At 42.1% G+C, this 24055-nt stretch overlaps 1 protein-coding gene across 2 annotated transcripts in view; it reads right to left on the reverse strand.

Moving 5' to 3' along the window:
- Window positions 1-2024: 2024 nt before the first annotated feature.
- The window catches only part of LOC138800789 (prolyl endopeptidase FAP-like), a 103655-nt gene continuing 81624 nt past the window's right edge, over window positions 2025-24055 (reverse strand). For both annotated transcript variants that reach the window (XM_069982818.1, XM_069982819.1), the window contains 6 exons: window positions 16370-16424; window positions 8541-8640; window positions 8284-8348; window positions 4912-4984; window positions 4580-4653; window positions 2025-2306 (listed from right to left, as the gene is read on the reverse strand). In XM_069982818.1, the coding sequence (XP_069838919.1) occupies window positions 2208-2306; window positions 4580-4653; window positions 4912-4984; window positions 8284-8348; window positions 8541-8640; window positions 16370-16424 (466 nt within the window). In that variant the 3' untranslated portion in view covers window positions 2025-2207. The remainder of the gene's footprint in view (window positions 2307-4579; window positions 4654-4911; window positions 4985-8283; window positions 8349-8540; window positions 8641-16369; window positions 16425-24055) is intronic.

Raw genomic sequence — 24055 nt, forward strand, 5'->3', positions numbered from 1 at the left:
GCTGCGGCCGCTCGTTCCATAGTGTGCTGTGGTGAGTTCTGATCCGGGCGTGCACGGATGCGCCCGCATCAAAACTCTGCGGCCCGAAATATTATCTGGTACTGCAGTACCGGCCAGGATGATCTTTTCAGAGACCGGCCGTTCACATAGCGTATTAGACCAGCCCTTCTGTGTCCGGGCCGGGTTACGGAAGGGCCGGTCTAATACGCTATGTGAACATAGCCTTGGTGTGGAGGTGTCTGACCTAGTAAAAGATCACATAATAATAATAACTATTATTATTTTTATTATATATATCGATGTACGTATCCATGAATTTCCATAGGATCCAGTATGCAGAGCTGGTTCATAGACAAAGCCCTGTACACACTTGTTATTGGGTCATATTGGTGCCCAGCACATAACCTAAGGAATTGTTGCTTTGATTGTTATGAGCATTGACAGAACTCAAGGTGTATGTTGCGAGCTTGTCTCAAATGAACTGAAATGCGATGCATCTGATGACGCACAATCTGAAGTCTTACAGTATGTGGGATTATTTCTGCCACTGGCACTATGAGTAATTGATGATACAAGTAAACATAGTGATCCATGTATCGCAATACGCTGCATAACCCAACAGCCGGTGTGGAGAAGATACAATCAATTCTTAATCCTGGACTGTTAATATGTACTGTCTGTTATGTTCACACCAATTAAACCATTAACCTCTATAAGTGATGATAATTTTCTCTCTGTCTTGTCACCATTAGAATGCATGGTAAATTCTCATATCCTCTAATGCGCTAATGGGGTCCTGGACGTGCAAATAAAACTAATTTAAAGAGGTTGGCTCATCAAAGACTGCAGATCAGCTGATCGCTCCAAATTTCATGTGCAACGGGGCTTTTGCCAAGGTAAGCTGTGGCCAGCCAATTATTTACCCCACAGTAGACATGCTTGGCAGCCATTCAGATGTATGGCTGTCGATTTAATACACATGGATGTCTTACGTCCGCTAGAATCAGAACCACTTATACAGAATGGCTTGCTGTTTTGCTGTTAAAGGCCTTCTAAACATTACCAAGTGCTCCGCCATAAGCAATAATGCAAGACCTTCTCTTCTTATTCAGGGGCACAGATTTCCAGCACTCTTAGAAATAGTGTGGGTCCAAGCAGTCAGACTTCCACCAATCCATAAACCAGAATGCTGAAGTGAGACTACCCCTTTAAAGGGAACCAATCAGATTGAGTTTTACTGCGAGAACTAACCACTAACAAGTCTCTCTGCCTGTCAATCATCCCCGCAGAGAGCACTGACAGGCAGAGAGCTGTGACTAGTCACAGGTGGTTCTCTGCCCAGATGACCAGTTGCTGCCCCTCTCCCGACCTCTTTCCCTGCAGTAAAACATATTTTTCTAAGGTATAAAGTTACCCCAGCAGAACTGCTCATATGCTAGGGGAGCTGCATCCTAGACCTGTAGGATGCAGCTGGGAGTCATATCAGCACTGCTGTGTCATTACAGTCCCATGAAGATTCAAACACTTTCTCTGCTCCCAGCATTATATTGATACATGATGCTGGGGGGTGAATCATTCTACCGCACAGCTTACCTGTCCATAGTCCGTAGGTTCCATGTTTTACTGAAAGTGTGAATGCCCCCCTAAGTGTGTGTAATGGTGGTGGTGTAAATTCAGAGTGCCAGATGTCGATAGGTGAAACTACTGAAGCCGACAATGAGTATTAAATCTTATTTCATAGCTTAGTTCCAGTTTATACTGCTTAGTACTGCTCTATAATGTCCTCCATGCTGCTGTTGATTCTAGAGGCACTAGTGCTACTCCTCATGTAAACACACATGGCAGCTTATACTGAAAAGTTACTTGAAACGCTGATGGTAGGCTGAAGGCTGGGGCTACGTGGCAACTTTGGTCATGTGACAGCAAATCACATCAACAAGTCAAGTCACACAACCAAAATAATTTGTGCAACTAATTTGTGTAACTAACATCATAACTGACATTAGAAATGACATCCACAAACATTAGTTTCCATTATTTATTAAGCAGAAGTAGTAGTTTTTGACTATATACAGGATTTTAATAACTGAGTTTTATGGTCAAAAGTAAACACAACAAACAATGATCTGTCTATACAATGAATTGTCATTTGTCAAAATTAGATGAATCTTAAAAATACAATATACTGAAAGGCCAATGACTATGCCTCACGACAGCGAAAAACATTTCTTAAGAAAATGAGACATGTGATTGTATAGATGTTTCCTTCCAGATCCGGCAATCGAATGATCTTTGTCTGTGTACCACTGGAAATGGAATATAAAAAAGAAAATCAAGATGATATTATGTACACAACACATTTAAAACCCACAGATGATACAACAGGACAGTGACCTGATGTTACTGATCTTAATATGTAGTCATGTGAGCCCTATAACATGATTGGGGTTTAGTAAGCAATGCCATAAAAATAACCCAGGAGAAGTTAACCAACAGCTGTTTCGGGTGTTTTGCCTATTGTCCAGAGCATATTATGTCTCCTTCTAGGGATTTTTTTTTATTATTGCTTGGCTTATTCAATGCCGTCATGTTCTATGGCTTCTTTAAAAAAATCAAATATTGACTTGAAGGGAAAACTATCCCCTGAAGACGATGTCAAAGATCTGCTTTGCCTACCCTTCTTTATAAAATTCTCAGTGGAGCATGAATGGCCTATAAGTTTTTTTGACATTCTTAAGGAGAAACATTACACCTCCCTTAGAGCCAGGGTTGTAATAGAAGAGTGCTATCCTCATGTTAAGTTTTTTGTGGTGCCCCCCACCCCTAGCAAGACCCCTACATCAGACCTTGGGTCGAACCCCTACATCAGATTTCAGATTAGACAAAAAGAAAAAAAAAACTAAACTAATCATGGTCATAAAGCTGGGTCATGAAGGGCATAATAACCTATAGCCCCAGGTCTCAACTGTGACCTACACAATAGTTAAAACACCATCCAGATCTATAATAAATATGTAGAGGCTTGGCCTTGGTCAAATGGAAACTAACCAAACTGCTTGGCCCTAACGCTGTAAAAAGCATGCATTGTGAACTTCCTCAGGGCTCAAATCAAGTTCCCAATGTGACTGCTATACAAAATGTCTATAATGACATAAATGTGTGGAACTGATAGAACAAGCATGTGGTTTACTAGTAAATAAAAGTCATGATCAGAAGTTCATGATATAACTTCTGCCTGTTGGGTATCAGACATATGGTTCGTATTTGAGCAAATGTTTTGTGGTTGCCTCAACATGTTTGATGGTAGAATGATTCTGGATCATTTAATGTATCATTTCCTATGGGTTGATAATGATGTGATTTATACATGTCTGCCATATGTAGAAAGCTAAGAGGGAATTTCCAGTTTCAGAGGTATGATGATGAGGGTTTAAAAGCAGATCTCGACCAAAGGTCTTCTGGTTCTTATGCTGGTTCAGGTTTCCACAACTCTTAAGGAAAATTATATCTTTAGGCCTTTATATCTATATGTCATTTGTGGGGATCACAGCTCCCAAACTCTTACACTGTGGCCTCCGATTAAAACTTACTTGGCCCCTATTCACAGGATAGGAGACAAGTAAGAGATCGTGGGGGGTCCCAACATCGTACCCCCGGTGATCTCCAGATCAGGCCCCGACTCCTTTTTTTGAATACAGCCACAGGTCGGCAGGTGACCTGTGGCTCTATTTATTCTCTATAGAGCCACTGGAATAAGTTGAGTGCTGTACTCAGCTCTCTCCAGCGGCTCCATAGAGAATAAATAGAGCCGAAGACACATGCCGACCTTCAGCTGTATTTAAAGCAAAGGAACCGGCTGATATGGAGATCACAGGGGTACGAAGGTCGGAATCCCCCTTCTGAAATCTCTTACTTGTCCCTTTTTCTGTGGATAGGGGACAAGTTAGTTTTAATCAGAAAACCTCTTTAAGTTATGTGGGTTTAATAGCAAGGATGTGGCCCTTCAGGTGCCTGTTGAAAACCCTAATCACCTTAAGTTGGATACAGCCCTAGGGCTGCCTAGAAAACATGGATAAAGCTATCCGCCGTATGCTGTATGCATGTTTTCCAGGGCTTCCTAAGGCTGCATCCAACTTTTTCAGCCACCAGTAATCAAATATTGAGACTTAAAGGGGTTATCCAGCGCTACAAAAACATGGTCACTTTCCCCCTACTGTTGTCTCCAGTTTGGATAGGGTTTTGAAACTTCAGTTCCATTGAAGTAAATGGAGCTTAATTGCAAACCACACCTGAACTGGAGACAACAGTGGGGGGAAAAGTGGCCATGTTTTTGTAGCGCTGGATAACCCCTTTAAGTCTTGACATTTGATTACCGGTGGCTGAAAAAGTTGGATGCAGCCCTAGGAAGCCCTGGAAACCCCTTTAAGGGTTGGACCAGGCCGATAGGAAACTGTATATATTTATGGCGAATGCGCACACATTTACATTTAATGTTTGATATCTTTCCCCGTTTAGACATATGATACCATACAATCATTTACAACACTGTAAGCCATGCCTATTAAATATGAGACTTTACCATTGCTTCAAAATCCACTTGGGCGTCAACCAAAGCCTTGGAAATCTGAGCGGCTTGTTGGAAATGTACATTATCTATGAGGAAACACAATGAAATACATCTGTTGACCGTATCTGAAAAATGGCTCAATATTTAACATGATGCATTAGGTCTTAGCTGCCTATTGATAAAAATGATAGCATCTTCTGGGCTCGAGAAGTGATCTAACACAAACACTTTATGTGGGCCTGTCTATCAGAAACTAAGTAGAGTGCTTATTGCTAATCAAACAAAGTTATTCTGTGATTCTCTCCTGCTGTTTACCCTGTAGATTGGCTCTTGATAGCACCTACCATCTGCCGTTCCGTGAATGAGTAAGTAATCTACTTTCCTGAAATTCTCCACCCTGGACATGACCGTTGAATTCTGAAAAGGAAGGAGAAGTAATTCATTAGACGTGATTTCTGATGCACAACTAATATAAAAAGGCTTGTGTTTGGTGATGGCATTAACTCTTATGCAAGTCTATAAAATTACCTTTCTGTCTACGCTTTCATTTGCCTCTAAATTGCAACATTCCAATTTTTCCACTGACGAAGTTGACTTGGCCAGTTTGCAAGAATAAAAATGGAACATTTTGACCAGATGAGGCTGGAAACAATTATACCGAGGCCTAAATTTAGATGTTTTTGGAGAGTTGAAGGGGTTTTACTTTTACATTGATGGTCTATTCTCGTTCTCAAGAATTTACATCAATGGGAGCTCAGCTGCAGTAACCTAGCATGGCCACTACATGGCGCATGAAGCTATCTGCTTCTGGCTTAATTTATTCTATATATGTGACAAGGTCACATTCTGTTCTAACAGGAACCTGAACATTGTCTCCTTCTCCTGTTGCTCTGCTGTAGACTGGCTGCTAGTCCTTCTGCTTGGTCTGGTCTGCAGGCTACTGATAGAACGGAGCAAGATCTTCGGAAGAAAAGCTGCTCCTTGTGAGACTAAAGGCTCCTTTACTGGGGCTGATTCAGACGAATGAGTATTCATAGGAACGCTAATTCCTCATAAATGACACAAGTAAAAGGGTCAGAGATTGCCCAATGAACTTTCACAGATGTTCATTTACTATGTGATTTCATATTCTTTTTAACCAATTAAATCATTGTTATCATAGAGATATTATTAAATGATTCAGTGATTGTCCGTGAGGCCCAGCTGATGGAGCCGGGCAGAGACTCAGTAACAAATGCCGATCACATAGATCAGTGCTGAATATTCTAAAATGGCCTTTAGACTAGTTTCACACATGGCTGTTTTTTGAGCCAAAGCCAGATGTGGACTAAAAAGAAATGGGAAATATAAATTTCCTCCCTACTGGATTCACTTGGCTCAAAAACTGTAGTGGCAGATACAGCCGCCATCTGTATCTTCAGGCCCCGCCTCCTCTGGCTTTAAATAATTCTGGAGGAGGTGGGGCCTGAAGATTCAGCCAATGGTCAGAGTGGAGGACTGGAGAAGATGTGTCAGATCACAATCACCACAGATGTAAGTATAGGCTGTTGCTTATGATCTTTAAAGTGACAGCACAGATATATACTCTAAGGACCAGATCAGCAGAGGAACGTGTGTTTTCCCGTCCTCAGCTCATTGGTGTCACTTTTACGCGGGCTGATATTTGGCCGCAGGAGCGTTTCTAGCAACACTCATTGCTGGTCATCGGCCGGTGTAAAAGGCCTTTAGTTTTTGGAGAACTATCAGGTTGTCTTTAATTGAACTCTGAGAGTAAAAAACAATCCAACCCACCAATTTTACATAGATGTTCACACTGCAAAACAAACCTCTTCACTAACAAGAGGTTACTGGCTGTAGTGGCTGTTGACGGCAGGTTTGTGCACCAATCTAATGTGAACAACCACCGACAGATGCTATTGGTGGAGATAGAAATTGGGCATGATGGGAAATCACGGCTGACTCCTTTGTTTAGAGAGAGTTAAGCAGCAGCGAGAGATCTCTCACTGCAGCTTACCCCTCGCCTTCCCATAAGAGAACACAGGAATGCTCTGCTGTGCCAAACGTTCCTGTGTATGGAGAGGATGGGCAGCAGGTGGGAGACATAACCGTCAGTGTCAGTTATTATGGAGGTCTTAGGGTAGGTTTACATCACAATTTTGAAATCTATCTCACTGTATATTCATTTTGAAAAACATACAAAAAACATGGTCAAACACATTTTTGTGTATGTTACAAAATGTAAAAAAAAAGTTATACGTTTTGATTCTTTTTTTTTTAACCCTTTCATGACCATAGGTTATTGATGCATCAATGCCCAGGTTGTTTTAGGACATCAGCTTATGGGATCATAATGATCCCAAAAGCTGATGTTCCTATGTCTGAGCCCTCTCCTCTGTACCCTACCGCTGTTACAATCTTGTGACAGTGGCAGGGGAAACAGAGAAGGGGGCAAAGCTCAAGGGCGCGTGCCCCATGCGCCCAGCCTTCCCTCCCCCTGCCGGCCTCCATAGCCAGGAAACCAAAAGTCTGAGGCTTCCGGTTTCCATAGCTTTCATCGGGGCTCTGCGATCACTTTGCAGAGCCCCGATGGACAGTGGACAGAGAATTCTCCCTCTGTAGAGGGAGAATTCTCTGTCAGGAGCCCTATAGATGCTGCAGTCGTGCAGTATCTATACGGTTAACTCTCAGCACCGGAGCGCGGCTCCGGAGCGGAGAGTTGTGGCGGGTCCCTGCTATCACTGATAGCCGGGACCCGCTGCAGTTGACACAGGCACAGCTCCTGCGCATGTGTCATCCTGCGGCGTAAATTAACGTCGCTGCAGCATCAGGCATAGGCTGCAGCGACGTTATTTAATGCCCAACTGCGGGAGGGGGTTAATGTAAGTCAAGTATGGCATACAGCATCATCCTTTTTTTTATGTTTCATAGAATGGATACATTAAACAGATCAATCTAAATCATGATGTGAACATAGCCTTAAGACTGGTGGTTGACTGTGAAACTGTCAGACTGGAAGTGGCACTTGTATGGTAAGTATATATCTTTTTATTTGCTATATGCAGCTTATAGAGTCTCCCAGAACATCAAAACCTTATGAGGGTATGTTCACACTATGGAATCCCGGCGGATCACCTACTGCGGATTCCGTAGCTTGTCCCTGCTCAAGGCCATGTGCATCTCCGTTGGTCCCATAGACTTAATTCTATGGTTTGGCAGATTCCACCGTCCGTCCAAAGAATCAACCCGCTTATTCTTCAGACGGGCGGCGTAATCTGTCAAGCCATAGAATCAAGCCAATGAGACCAGTGGAGATGCACACGGGCACAAGAGGGAACGAGCTAAGGAATCCACAGTGGGTGATCTGCCTGGATACCGTAGTGTGGACATATCCTTAAAGAGTAATGCCTAACCTCCCATCCCTGGTGTCCTCACTAATCCCAGCGATTTCAATGTTCGATGATCTCTTTGTCGTGCCATCAATTTTTTTTTAATACATCAGTCCTGTTAAACATAACAGCTCTATCGTCTATCGTATTATTTTTCTTTTATAATTTTAATTGTCTCTGTATTAGGGGAAACCACAAGAGCTGTCCAGCAAAGTTCTTGTGATACAATGAGTACAGCATGAGGACATAAAATATGGACAATCTGGAGACAAATTAACACTACAAAGACCCACAAACAGTAACCTATGCTGTCCTGTTTTTCCTCATTACCTGATAATTTACAAGGTTGTCTGATTTTGTTGGAAGCCCCATGTACCGTTCTGTGTAGATGGATGCTGTAATGAACAAATTAAATTATCAGAAAGAGAAAAAAAAAATCAAAACAAAACTATTCAGAATAGAGAGTAATCACAACCCCAAAAACATTGCAGTTATGGCCATACCCACTGGCTACTTTTACATACATTACTAGGTTGAATACATGTCCAGTATATATTTATGACAGCACAGATAAGAACTAAACTTACCATAATATTCCCAGCTAGAAACAGGAGCGACAGCCATCCCACATTTAAAAAGGCCTGTACCTTGGCCAAGGACCATGGATGTTACATAACCACCATATGACTATAGAAAGAATGACAGAACAATTAGTAACACTGATAGTGCTCTGCTGCCTTCAAAATGTAACACATCCATTCATTGTGAACATCTATATATATATATATATATATATATATATATATATATATATAAAAAATCTTGAAATTTACAGAAGGCAGCCACTGTGTCATGGATGGCCTTCTTTATTTCATAGTACACAAAACTTTTGCTGAAGTCAACACTGGTTCTGGAACAGGAGGAAAGCAGATACAAGGCAGTCTGCAAGGGAGAATCATGATTGAGTTATGTTGAGACAAAATAGAGCTCACACAGGAACCGTGTACACTATGGAAGAGAAACTAAGCAACATTTTTAATAAAGACCTAGAAACACATAATTGTTGGCAGAAAAATACCACTTGGTCTATTTAGTCTGCCATTTTCACAGAGGAAGGACTTGTGAGGATTGGAGATTAGGTCAGGGGGGTATCAGAAGATCAAGGCTTATGTATGGAGGGGACGGGTTTTAGATAGCATTGTATGTCAATTTTCATTGCCACTTTTAACAGTTTAAACTGAGTTCACTGGGCAGTGGGTAACCAGTGATAAAATTAACAGAGGCAGAGGCAAAGGGGAGGCAAGGGGAGAAGTGAATTAGTCTAGCACCAGAGTTGAGGATGGATTTAAGAGGCATACGAGTGTTAAGGCTCCAATGCACCTACAAAAACGGTTGGTTGAATGATTGCCCGGCCATCAGTTATCTCTCTCGTCCGTCACCGTCCTCCCCTCTGAGAACAGGAGTGCTCTCGCTGCGGGGTCGGCCGCGATTTTCCATCATGGCCAACTCCTATCACCACCAACGTCATCTGTCGGTGGTTGTTGTAGATTGCCCCATAACCTTATATCAACAGCTGAATCCACTGAGAACAGTGGGTTCAGCTGACATAAGTCTAAGGGCCCTTTTACACTGAAAGATTATCTGACAGATTATCTGCCAAAGATTTGAAGCCAAAACCAGGAATGGATTTGAAAAGAGGAGAAATCCCAGGCTTTCCTTTATTACCTGCTCTCTGTTTATAGTCCATTCCTGGCTTTGGCTTCAAATCTTTGGCAGATAATCTGTCAGATAATCTTTCCATGTAAAAGGGCCCTAAGGTGTGTAGATGGGAGGCCATACACTGGTAGTTTTGTTGGGTAAGGGTTGAGGAAAAAGTAGATTCGGAAATGACTTTGAGGTGGAAGCTGAAATAAGTGGTAAGATCTTGGACGTGTGGTTTGAAAGAGTGGAGCCAAAGTTTATCATAAGACAGAGGACTTGTTGGAACCGGGAAAGAGCAGAGCCTTTTACTGGAATTGATAATTCTGGTGGGATAGTTGAGTAAAATGATGGAAATATTCTCTATTCCATTATCTTTGCATGGCATTTTGTTTTAGAAAGTACAGTAAATGGACAAGAAAAAAGATATCTGTGATAGATGCTGTGGAATCCCAGATAGCAGAGAGGTAACATCTGGGCCATAGGGGTACATTGAGTGTCATCTGCATCATGGTCTGGTATTTTCATAAATAATATTTTTTTTACATTTTTTTTTTTTGGTCCTTCATACACAACATGTTCAGACATGAAGTAAACATCTATATCACGTTGGGCCTGTGTTCCCGCTCAGGACCCTTCATGCTTTTCCAAACTGTTTATTCTGTATTTTAATCAGTTTCTGTAACTGCTCAACCTCAAAGCAAATGAATCTTTTATATTATACTGTTTGTGTTTTCCCTTTATCTATTTTATGAATAATCTGAGCAATCTTAAAATAAAAGCTAATGTAACACCAAATTCCTGAAGCTTATAAACCCATTATTGCCTTGAACAAAGTGCAATGATTTACTACCTGGTCACTGTATGTCATGCAGTAAACCAAAGTAAAACATTGTTAATCTCTGAGGGTTACATCAGTCCTTATGGGGCCCTTGGCACTAGTTTACCGGAGAACATTAGTACGTAATCTTGCTATATAAAAAAAATATGCTTCATTATAATAAAGTAGTATTATCTGTCACCCATACGTTGATAAATTGACTGGCCATTGGGCATTATACAAGGTTTTTTTTGGCTTAAAAAGGTTGTTAAAGAGTACAATATATGACCCCTGCAGCCAGTCAATATCGACTGTATCGACCAATGTACTTTATAACTTCTGCCATGCTAACAAAGACTAGTGGAGAACAATGGAGAGAACAATGTGTTTTTTTCTTATTTTATACTCCCTATTGCAAGATTTGTTGTACCTTCTGGAAGACCCCTTTAATATTAGTTGGGTCAGAGTAACCCCAGGCTAATAGGCAGATAAAACTAAGTCTGATATACAAGATAAGTGTATCCTGTAAACATTGTATAAAGTCATTATGTTATGTCTCATATCACTGTAAACACCAGATAATTTCTTTATTATCTCTTACTTTATAAATATATGCAAAGAGCAAGTTTACTTCAAAGCTAAATAAGTATGCAAAAAAGTTTCAATGTCAATTTGGCTTTCAGTAAAGTTCATGCCCTCATTTCAACCCCTGTTTAAAGGGAACCTGTCTCTTCATCTGACGTGTCGGCTTTAGTAAGTACCTGGACACAGTTATATAGGTATTATTGGAGTGAGACACAGTGGCGTCTTATACACGTACAGTAATATCCCGGACATTAAATATTGATGATGAATTTATGTAGCAGTACATAACTCTATACCAGTTCCAAGTTGGTATAGATTTTTGCTAAAATTAACACATGCCCATAGAAAATTCAGTGCAGGGGAAGGTCACCCCCTCTTTGTGCCATGCTGTGCCCAACCACACACCAGCCAACTGAGCATTACCAGACCCAGGTTGTGTCTCTAGGGTTTCAAGGGACGATTATCTGATTTGAACGATAATCGTTTAGTGTAATAGCAGACAACGATTAAACAACCAACGAGAAATCGTTGGTCGTTTACTAGAATTTGGACCTATTTTTATCGTTGATCGTTCGCATTGAATAAGACATCGTTCAGTCGTTCGCAGTAGCGACGAAAGCAATAGCGATGACAAGACGACCGCAAAAACGATCATAAGTAACGATCATCGTTCCGTGTAATTGGGTGAACGATTTCAGGTCGTTCGCCATATCCGTTTGAGATCGTTAATCGTTGATCGGTGAAAAATCGCTTAGTGTAATAGTACCCTAACAGCTCTCGTTGTATAGTATTACAGACTGAATGGCAATGGTAACACTTTGATGTCTGTTCATATTACTAGGGGGATACCAGAAGAACAGCCCAACGTTCTAAGGAAGATGTTCCAGAATTGTTATTTGTTATGTATTACCAGAGCTGACAGGTCCTATTAGGTAAAGAAATACTCTACAAATAAAGGTATTTTAAGTGGTATTCCAAACATTTTACATGATAGGCAATAACAAGGTAAATGGTGGGGGTCTGCTTCCTGGGACCCTCAATGATCCTGTTTGTAGAGTATTTCTTTTGTCCCCTAAATAAATACGACACAATGCATGTTTGTGCCAAGGGCTCTATTCATTCTCTATGGGGCTTCCAAACATTGCCAAGCTAAGTATAGGGAACACAGGGGGAGAAGGAGGTAAACAGTATGGGGACTACCTGCAGAGGGAGGGTGTATATGGGGGAACAACTACAGATGAGGGGAGGGGGATGTATACAGTATGGAGGGCCTTACTGCAGAGAGGGATGTATACAGTATGGGGGGGGGGGCTTACTGCAGAGGGGGATGTATACAGTATGGGGGGGCCTTACTGCAGAGGGGGATGTATACAGTATGGGGGGGCCTTACTGCAGAGGGGGATGTATACAGTATGAGGGGCCTTACTGCAGAGGGGGATATATACAGTATGGGGGGGGCCTTACTGCAGAGGGGGATGTATACAGTATGGGGGGCCTTACTGCAGAGAGGGATGTATACAGTATGGGGGGGCCTTACTGCAGAGGGAGATGTATACAGTATGGGGGGGCCTTACTGCAGAGGGGGATGTATACAGTATGGGGGGGCCTTACTGCAGAGGGGGATGTATACAGTATGGGGGGGCCTTACTGCAGAGGGGGATGTATACAGTATGGGGGGGCCTTACTGCAGAGGGGGATGTATACAGTATGGGGGGCCTTACTGCAGAGAGGTATGTATATGAGTATGGGGTAAGAAGTACCGAGGGGGGAGGCAGGTATACAGTATATAGGCCTACGTACAGGGTAACTTACAGCATAGGAGCCTAACAACAGTGGGACATAGAGTATGGTGGCTAAATACCGTATACAGTATGGAGCTACAGTGTAAGGATCTGTTAACGCTATGGAATTGGGGCAAAATTTTAAGAGGAGTTCCCACTTGATGTTCCACCTCTCCCATTGATTGAATAGGATGCCTCACGGGCACTCCGCAATCCGCACAAAGAATTGACATGTCACTGCGGAGTGCGGAGTGCATGTCAGGCATCCTATTCAATTAATAGAACAAGCATAACCTCAAGTGGGGTCCACAGCACGGACTCCGCATGAAATTTTGTCCAAACTCCATACTGTGAATGGGCCCTAAGGGCATCCAGTCTTTTTCCAAAAATAAGACCTACCCTAAATATAAGCCCTAACCCTTTTTTCAGAGAAAAAAAATATTATAAGATCCTGTCTTATTTTCGGAGAAACAGGGTCTTACTGACAAATAAGCAGCAAATAAAAATAGAGTGTCAGCTCACTGTACTAGAGTTTCTTTAATTTAAAGCAAGATTCCATGCAGGAGCACATGGGTAACATGGGCTGTACACCGGCAAAGTCCAAGGAAAAAAATGTAAAATATCCACAGCTTCATAGAACTTCTTAATCTTTTTTTTTTTCTTTTCTTTTTTTACAGCATATTAAAAACTGGATACAAAGTTTTAAAAAACAGCCGATGCATTTTGGAAACATTCCCTTAGTTGCCATGTAGTCGTGATTAAGGGATGTCCCTGAAACGCATCGGTGTGATTTTTTAAAATTTTGTATCCAGTTTTTAATATACATTATTGAAGTTTTATGGAGCTGTGGATCTTCTACAAATTTTTCCTCCCTATTTAAAAATATCTTACAAAATATAAAATATAGTACTCTGTCAGCTCAACTTTATTTAACAGAAAGTAAGGACAAAGAAGGAAACGGAACTGCACTCACCGGTTAAAAATCTTCATCTTAAATGGTCATCTTAAAATCCGATACATGTGGACAAGGTGCAAATAGTGCGGCAGACGGCACGGAGGTAGGTGACAGGCTGTTTCACGCCCTTCCAGCGCTTCTACGGACCATGGTCCGTAGAAGCGCCGGAAGGGTGTGAAACAGCCTGTCACCTACCTCCGTGGCGTCTGCCGCACTATTTGCACCTTGTCCACATGTATCGGATTTTAAGATGACCATTTAAGATGAAGATTTTTAACCGGTGAGTGCAGTTCCGTTTTCTTCTTTGTCCTTACTGAACTATTCACATTGTTGCAATTTGGAACTGGCACCACTGTAATATACTTGCTGCGATCCAAAAGATATTGGCCTCGGGATAGTTGGGACTTATGGTGCCACCTGTATCTGGTTTTCTATGTATCTTTATTTAACATAAACTTTGCAAGAGGTGAGATATTGATCTACAGCCCAGACATGTATATAATCTATGCGGAGCACATACACATACAATGTATGTTCCTTATGACACAGATAGCTCTGCCAACCAGCTGTCACCAGTACATTAGCATAGGTCTCCCGTCTACGCTTACTTCCTGACTAGTCAATAAAGACTGCAAAGCAAATAGCATAATGCCGGTCGAAAGAATAATAGACGTAAACACGGCAATATTGTAAGTCACTTGGCCACAATCCGTTATAGAACACCAAGGATCCAGTTTGATGCAGCATGGGAAGCGATGACTCAATGACTTAGTGCTATCATCTGGTTATCAGTATACAGTATATACACCGATAACAGATATGGAATGGAACATTTTTTTGCATTAGTGTTTAATGGATGTAATATCAGTTTCTCAGTTCATAATAGTGCAATGTGAAAAAGTTATTAAATTAAAGGGGTACTCCGAAAAAAATGGTTTTTAAATCAACTGGTGTCAGCAAGTTATACTGATTTGTAAATTACCTCTATTAAATAAACAAATCCCCATAGAAAATTTCTCCTGCTTTCTAGACAGGAAAGAATACACCACTTTCTGCAGGACATACAGCAGCTGATACTGTAAGTACTGGAAGACTGGTGAATTTTTAAAAGAAGTAAAATACAACTCTCTGGCACTTTTTGGCACCAGTTGATTAGAAAGAAAAAAAAAATGATGAACTACCCCTTTAACTATTTTTGAGGTTCTATTATTTTGGGGGGGGGGGGGGGGGGGGGTAATATTTTCATTTGAAACATATTATGAACAATTTATGGCCCAAAATACGTGCTTCAATACAGCCATATTTTGGCAGGTAAATGGACCCTTCTATAAAAGGGGCTCAATGGTTGTAGTAATGTACATCTGTAGGAAAAATAAGTGACTTATTTTTAACTGTAAAGGGTCACTCTGGAGATGAAAAAAAATAAGTTTTTAAATCAATTGGTTGCAGAAATATATAGAGATTTGGAGATTACTTCTATTTTTGAAAATATCAAGTCTTCCAGTACTTATCAGTTGCTGTATGTCCTGCAGGAAGTGGTGTATTCTTTCCATTCTGACACAGTGCTCTCCTCTGTCTATGTCAGAAACTGTTCACAGAAGAGGTTTTTCTATAGGGATTTGTGATATGTCTCAATAGGACAGACCCCTTAAAGGGTACCTCGCATTTTGCTCAGTGTGGCAAGATACCCTTTCAAATAGAAGAGGATTACAGATGTCCTGGAAGTTCAAAATGGCATCCAAATGAGAGGAACCCTTTAAAGAAATTCAGTGGCACCTTGGTTTATGAGTAACTTGGATTGAGAGCGTTTTGTGTTTTTTCAAAATTGGAACTTGGTCTAAGAGCATTGCTTTGGTTTAAGAGCTTCTTGTACTGGGTGGGAGGGGAACTGGGGGAGCGACATGGTCTGCATAGTGTGACTTACAGCCCTATACTCTGACCCAGGAAGTGTCTCCCTTACCTTCCAAATCATAGCAGATCCACTTCAGGCTGGGGCTTGCATCAGAGGACAGGACTGTGAAGGTAATCTCTCCATAGCTGTAACCCCTCTCTCCCCAGATAGAGAGTGCTGCATGTATGTGCCCACATCTGTCCTGCTCATTCCTCCATGCTCCCTGCAGTCTCTGTCCGCCCTTGTGTTTCCCATCCTCTCCATTACTGTACAGTAACTTATAATATCACATATTCTGCTGTTTCTAAATCTTTGTTTTAAATTTTTTACATGTTATTCAGAATTTTTTTAAAAAATCATTATTTTTGGGGTGTGGAACCAATTGTCTGCATTTCAATTATTTATTATGGTAAAATTGGTAGGTTTTTCTATGGGGATTTGCTCCTGTTCTGGACAGTTCCTGTAATAGACAGAGGTGGCAGCAGAGAGCACTGTGTCAGACTGAAAAGTATACACTACTTCCTGCAGGACATACAGCAGCTGATAAGTATGGGAAGATTTGACATTTTTAAATAGAAGTAAATTACAAATACTCTATAACTTTCTGAAACCAGCTGATTTAAAAGAAAAAGATTTTTTGCTGGACAACCCCTTGATAGTATAATATGTTGCAGAAAGTTACTTACCCAGCCCCAAATTGCTATTCGTTGTGCATCGATGAATCCCATTTCAATAAATTTCCTAAAATGGTAAAAGGACTATTATCAGCCAGGATAACATTTACACACATTAACCACACAGACAGTAGATTGATTACTACACTTATTATGCATGGTGTAGTACAGGATGGACTGAAAACTACACAGAAAGTCACAGAGCAGGAAAGTATAAGGCCATGTTTCTCTATGCTGATGAATGCATATCACTGAATTCTTCCATACATTCACCAACGGCCATGCTTTTCGGCCACATGCATTCATCAGAAAGTGTAAAAGTACATTGCGGCCTTGATCAATAAAACACAAGATAAGTCAATACTTCCAATTGACTCCATTATATAGTGATATTTTTCTATCAGCAGGTTAGAAGTATGTCACCTGCTGATACCTCCCTATGGCGCACAGGGTGCTGAGGATGAAGGTATGCTTCTTACCTTCATCCTTTGTGCTGTTTTGTGATATTAGCAGTCCGTTCCCTATAGTTATGGGGGCGTTTTGGTGCATAAGGGGTGGAAGTCCAGACCCTGGTGCACTGAAACGCCTTATTGCCATAGGGAATAGACTGCTAATATCACACCTGGACACAGTAATCACTGAACTCAAGGAGAACAGTGAACACTGTTCACTCCTTCAGTGATTACTGTGTTTTGTTGGTCGATTTGTTATTGCCCCAACTAGCCAGAATCCTACTCCACACTGATGAGGGGCAAATACCCCGAAACGGCTGTCTGTGGATGGAGGCCTGCCTTAGCAAGCCCTTGTCATGATCGCAATACTCGTACCTTGAGTTAGACATTGACAAAAAGGGGCCACCCTGGTATTTGCCTGTTTGTGTTCCAATACTCGCAACCGAGTGGGACTTAAGGGGCTATTTATCAGGGTGGTGTGGTGCTCTCCCCATCATGGAGGCACCCCGTGGCAACAGGCTAGAGATATCTGGCTATCCTGTGTTTTGAGACTCGCAACCGAGACTCCACGGACTCTTGTTTTGCATATTTAATATCACACCTGACCATCTCAATCTGCCTAATCCACCCTAGCCAGCCCATTCTGCTGATAGTCATTATAGAAGGGATGGGCCGGTTGACATGCCCGGGTGCTTCAAATGGCCTCATTAGGATATGGAATAAACTACTAATATCATGGAAACAGTGCTGAGGATGAAGGCAAGAAACATACCTTCATCCTCCAATGCACCGTGCGCTATATGGAGATATCAGCAGGTTAGAGTCTTCTAACCTCCTGATAGTTTCCATTTTAAGGGCCAGTACACATGGAGTAAAACTGGCAGAATTCCGCAGCGGATTTCTCCGCCGCAAAATCCTGCCAGCCTCAGTGTTATACAGGCAGTCTATGGGAGGCTCGCGCACCTCCTCCCTCAGCGTGGAAGGATTGACATTGTCAATTCTTCTGAGCGGAGAGGCGTGGAGAGAGGAGGCGCACAAGCCCCCCATAGACTGCCTGTATAACACGGTGGCTGGCAGGATTCTGCAGTGGAGAATTCTGACGTGAAATTCAGCCAGTTTTCCTCTGTGTGAACTCAGCCTAAGGACTCAACAGATGTCAAACAACTGCAGAGGCCAGTCTATATCCTTAGCTGTGATATTCCATCCATATTAACCCCACAGTCAGCATATGGCCACCTTGGTCACCATTTTGGCATATGGTAGAGCCACTCTGGAGGATTTGCTGTGATCAGGAATTACATGGTGTCCCATTTTGCTGAACAGACATAGTCATAGGCTATGTTCACACTACGTAAAAGTACGGCCGTTGTTGCCGATGGCAACAACGACCGCACTTTTACCGCGGTGGAACAATGCCTGTTGCTCTATGGGATCCCGGCCGGAGCGTACACACATCGTATACGCTTCGGCCGGGATCCCATACGCCGCCGCAAACAACTGACATGTCAGTTTTCTGTGGCCGGAATTCAGTGAATTCCAGCCGCAGAAAGACCTGTCAGTTCACACAGTGAAGCAAGCGGCTCCGGCCGCTTGCTTCACTGTGGGCTATGGGAAGCTCGGATGCGGGCGCGCGCTGATGCGCCTGCATCAGAGCTCTGCGGCCGAAAGATCAGAGTTCAGAGCTTAAGTACCGGCCGAGATGATCCGGCCAGAGACCGGCCGTTCCATGACCCGGCCGGGGTCACGGAACGGCCGGTCTAATACGTAGTGTCAACATAGCCTTAGGCTATATACAAAACAAGAAGCCGGTCAGCACCAACCCTTTTATGTCCACAAATGTCGGGCCCCGTGTGGAGAAAATAAAGATGGGGTGTCAAACCACTTGAAAAGAGACAGTCTTTGCATCTAAATATTCATCAAGGAATGAAAGGAGGTGACACTCACCATCTTACTGTAATCCAAACTTTTATTTCAGGACATTGCAGATGCAGACATCAATGGTGTGCAGACGCCAGCAGGTAGGTGGTAACAGTCTGTTTCGCGGGTTACCGCTTCTACGGACCGCCTCAAGAGGCGGTCCGTAGAAGCGGTAACCCGCGAAACAGACTGTTACCACCTACCTGCTGGCGTCTGCACACCGTTGATGTCTGCATCTGCAATGTCCTGAAATAAAAGTTTGGATTACAGTAAGATGGTGAGTGCCACCTCCTTTCATTCCTTGATGAATATTTATAGCCTTAGGCTATGTTCACACTACGTATATTTCAGTCAGTATTGCAACCAAAACCAGGAGTGGATTAAAAACACAGAAAGGATCTGTTCACACAATGGTGAAATTGAGTGGATGGCCGCCATATAACAGTAAATACTGACTGAAATACTGACTGAAATATACATATACTGACTGAAATATACGTAGTGTGAACGCAGCTCGAAGTTCCCCCATCTCTATCCAAAACCCTTCAAGATATTTAGGCACCACTATCATCTCTACGACACGTATTCCTCTATACACAACCTTGTTAGGTTTCCTTTGACATGTCATTCATCCTATCACAATACCTTTCCTATATCACCTACAGTATCTTAGTTTAACATTTTTGTTCTTCATGACACATAGTATTATATGTATATCTAAATTACTAGTATAATAATCACATATTAATTTTTGTATGACGTTGTTCCCATGTTATTCTATCATCTTCTTGTTTAGTTAGTGATCTTTGATATATAGTCCATATGTTTAGAAACCGCATTTCACTAAAAGAGCAATCCTGCCGCCTGAGTGATCTCCGCAGCCAAGTGATGAAATGTTAGTAACTTAATGTAGCCTTAAAATTTACTTAGGAACTTTGGAACAGGATCAGATTTACTAGAGAACAATGATGTATTCACTGGAGGAACCAATGACAGAGCTGAATATCCTCTTGTTACTGCTAAGGTAATACTGTAAAAGTGTGGATTTACTTAATATCCAGGATCTGATGCTGAATAAAATGCCAACTATTTGGATGATTGGTAACATATGGATATGCCCAGCTCTCCATATACAGCAAGCTACACATCACAATGTAGCCTTCTCTTTAGAAGACTTTAAAGGGAATCTGTCACTAGGTTTATGTCGCCTTAAATGAGGGCAGCACAAACTAGTGACAGAAATGCTGAACATAACGGTGTATTACTTCCATCATTTTGTTCAGCCATTCTCCTAATATGCAGGAGAAAAGGATTCTTACCACACCCCTCCCCCCACCCTCCACTGCTGATTGACAGTTGACTGCCTATACACAGCATGGATAGATAACTGGCAATCAGCAGCTGGTGGGTGGAGTTTTCTGCTTCTCATGAATATCCAGGACTACTGGGCTCATGCACATAATGGAGAGAACTACTTATTGTCCATGGTATTCAGGAGGATATTTCTGAATCGGCTGCACAGAACAATGTAAGTGATACATCATTCTTATTAGCTTCTCTGTCACTATTGTACGCTACTCTTAGTTAGGACAGCCTAGTTGTCACTTTTTCAAAAGTTAGTCACTTTATAAATACAGTGTATTTATAAAGATACAGGCTGCCTTTGCTAATACATTTCACCTAATTCTGTGTCCCAGTGCTCCAACGTCGGGCGCCGCCATCTTGGTGACGTCACTGCATTCCATTTCTGGTACCTGACATTATAGCAGCTGGACACCGGAATAGGTAATGCATTAGGTACAGGTAATACGGTAATATTCCATTATGATGTATACATGATATGACATCCATAGGTATAATTGAGAAATGTTTTTGGATATTCTGATGGTGCTACCAATAAATCAGGCCGGAACAATCAAAAAATCGGGTTGTGGGCGAATCTGAGGATGAAACAATTTACTATAAGGAAAGGGCACATGCTCTTGTAAGCAAAAAAAACAAAAACAAAAACAGATGTATAGTACACACAATACAGTACACAGATGGGAGAAGGGATTCTAAGTGAAAAGGAGAGCCACTAGTATTATATTATGGGTGTGTAAAGAGCTCCAAAAATACTAATAACTCTATACAGTGTTCTATATATAAGGTATGCGGATCCTGAATGCTCGGGCTGTGACCTTAATGATACTGGGGTTATCTATGTCTTAGTCATACGTGTGCACTTCAGCTAATATCAATACCATAATGGATAACCCTTCAATAACTTAGCGCCTGATCTTCCTCATCTTCCGTGAACTCTTACAATACTTGTAACCAGAACATGAGATAACATTGTATAACACTAAAATTAGTCATGTCCTCGTGTACGCACAAGTGAGGTCTGCTATTTTATAAGGGGCTATTAAATATGTAACTCATTGTATTGTTTTAGTATTTCTTGAACTAGCTGAGATTGCTGACATACAAGGTGATTCAAAAAGGATGGTGCAAAATGATAGCCTCAGTATTGGTAACCGCGAGAACATAAAACGATTGTTTATTAACACGAAGACACACAATGTATCCAAGTATTATCTTTATGCTGAAAATGCTGAAAGTGATATCCACAGCCCGCCCCGTTAACCCCCAGCCACCAGAGCGTATGCATCACATGGTCCCCGCTCCGGCTTGCTTCGGAACTCCCAGAGTCTTCACGTCCCGCTCAGCCAATCAGTGCGCTGCGGCAGGGCAGTGCACTGATTGGCTAAGCGGGACATGCCGGATTTGCCCAGTGAGTTTGTACCCTTAAAGCAATTGTGCCCCCACAATGTGCCCCCTCTAAACCGCCTGTACAGTTGGATAGCTGCTTTTAATCCAAGATCTGTCCTGGGGTCTGTTGGGCAGGTTATGCAGTTATTGTCCTAAAAAACAACTTTTAACCTTTCAGCCCTGTGTCAAATTGGCGTGGCCTAGAGTGTCTGTGCCCTAGGCTTGCACCACCTCTCATCATCAAAGTAAGTGAATGGGGAGATCTGGGTATTTAGACCCCCACTCATCACCAGAATGAGCCAGGAGAAGTGCACGCTGAGTGTATGTTCTTTCCTAGCTCTGTCCATGCAACAGGAACAACAGAGTGGTGAGAAGCAGACCTCCACTCCCCTCAGCGTGATCTGAACACCCAGAGCCTCACTGGTCAAAAGTTGCTGGGTCATCACTGAGATACTCAACACAGTATCGGAGATGAGGCAGCAGTATAGTCAGTCAGGTGCAAGATTAGGGGAGGTGGCGCAAATGCAAGTCAGATGATTTGAGTTGGCAACAGGAGAGGCAAATGGTACAGACAGGGGTGGCAAGTGCAATCTGAGGAACAGGCCCAGGTCAGGATGCACACAGAACAGCAAATACAGGAACATAAGGATCCAACAATGCTCAGGCAAGGGGGAACAGGCACAGGTCAAGATTAGGCGGAAAAAGCTAGGTTCGATCGAACTCGAACCTAGCCGGATCTTCCGTATTTGATTTCTGATGCCTTCCTGGTCCGTGCGGAAGGAGGAGACATCACCTACCTAGGCTGAATCCCGGAATTGCAGGCAATTCCTGGGATGACTCCTCCTTATGGACGGACCAGGAAGGCATCAGGAATCAAATGCGGAAGATCCGGCTAGGTTAGAGTTTGATCGAACCTAGCTTTTTCCACTGTTTAATCAACGGAATAGCTGCAGAATCGCAAATAAAGGTACACACCTTCCCGGGAATGCAATAATCCTTCAATGCTCAGGTAAGATGGAAAAAACGGAGCGACTCTGGATAGGCGCAGATAAAACAGGCAAGCGCAGAAATAGATAGAGACAATGCAGATAGAGATAGAGACCAGCAAGGAGAGAAACTGCAAGGGACCAGCCATTACACGGGGACACTTTAAACAGAACACTTGTGTTTTGGCTAAGTCAGAGTCCTGGTTTGACCTGTAAAAGGCAGTGCTCATACAGAATCCCATGAATTTTGCTAAAAATGAAACATTCGCTGGGACTAAAGGTTAAAAATGTATCTTCCTAATTGTGAAAATCTTTTTTGTAGCTACAGGAAAAGTTTAGGAGGTTATTACTGCTAAAGAGGATTTTACAGCTTAGTAAATTTGAGGGTTCACTCATTTCCCCCTGCACAATGGATGTTTACACAACGTTCTCAATAAAAGACATGGCCGGTTAAACCATCTGTGTGTTAGTTCAGTTAGATTGTGTTTGCCTGTAATTCTGACTAATAATCAGATCACATTTTATTAATAATCAATGCAGAACTGCAGGTAATTCCAAAGGATTAACTTCCCCTTTTCTTACAGCTGTACATGCCATAAAAGTCAATGGGAGTAAACACTTTAAAGAACGGACAGAACGGATAGAACGGATCTCAGTAGTGAATGCCACCTTTATTTTCTGGCACCTCCAGTATATTACAAGCATTGTCTGTTCTCAAAGGTGAAATCCGCTCTATTGTCTTCTGCTGTTTGGCTCCCTGAAAACACTAAATGACTTCTTATTTTGTTTCCAGGAAAAATAAAATCCTTCCACTTGAATGGAAACTTTGCTAAATCCAGTATTATTCTGTATAATCTCCCCTATCGTTCCTCAAATCCTTCCCCCCCTAACAACTGTTATCTGATACAGCCCTCGAAACCTCAGTCCGGATACTGTATAATAAAGATTGGCAGCCTGGGATATGGAGATTATTTTCTGAACTTCCCCATCTAAACAGTGAATTCTTAACTACCACAAAACGTCAAGATGGTTTTTTTATGGGTCAAACAAAGTAAAATAACTGCAAAGCATGGACTGTAGGTTGAAGCAAGAAATATAATAATATAAAAGCAAACTATCTGTAGTATTTAAAGGGGTACTCCGGAGAATATTTTTTTAATTAACCGATGTCAAAACGTTATATAGAATTGTAAATTATTACCACCTAAAAAAAATCTTGTCTTCCAGTACCTATCAGCTGCTGGATGTCCTGCAGGAAGTGGTTTAATCTTTCCAGTCTGACAAAGTGCTCTCTGCTGCCACCTCTGTCCATGTCCAGGAGAAGTTTTCTATCGGGATTTGCTACTGCTCTTGATAGTTCCTGACATGGACAGAGGTGGCAGCAGAGAGCACTGTGTCAGACTTAAAAGAATACACCACTCCCTGCAGGGCGTACAGCAGCCAATAAGTACTAGAAGAGTGGAGATTTTTTAAATAGAAGTAATTTACAACTCTGTATACAATTCTGGCACCAGTTGTATTCACACGTAACGGATCTGCAGCGGGTTTCTCGCTGCGTATTTGCAGCGATATCCGCTGCGGATCCCTGCCCA

The sequence above is a fragment of the Dendropsophus ebraccatus genome, chromosome 9, assembly GCF_027789765.1.
Source record: "Dendropsophus ebraccatus isolate aDenEbr1 chromosome 9, aDenEbr1.pat, whole genome shotgun sequence".
Lineage (NCBI taxonomy): Eukaryota > Metazoa > Chordata > Amphibia > Anura > Hylidae > Dendropsophus > Dendropsophus ebraccatus.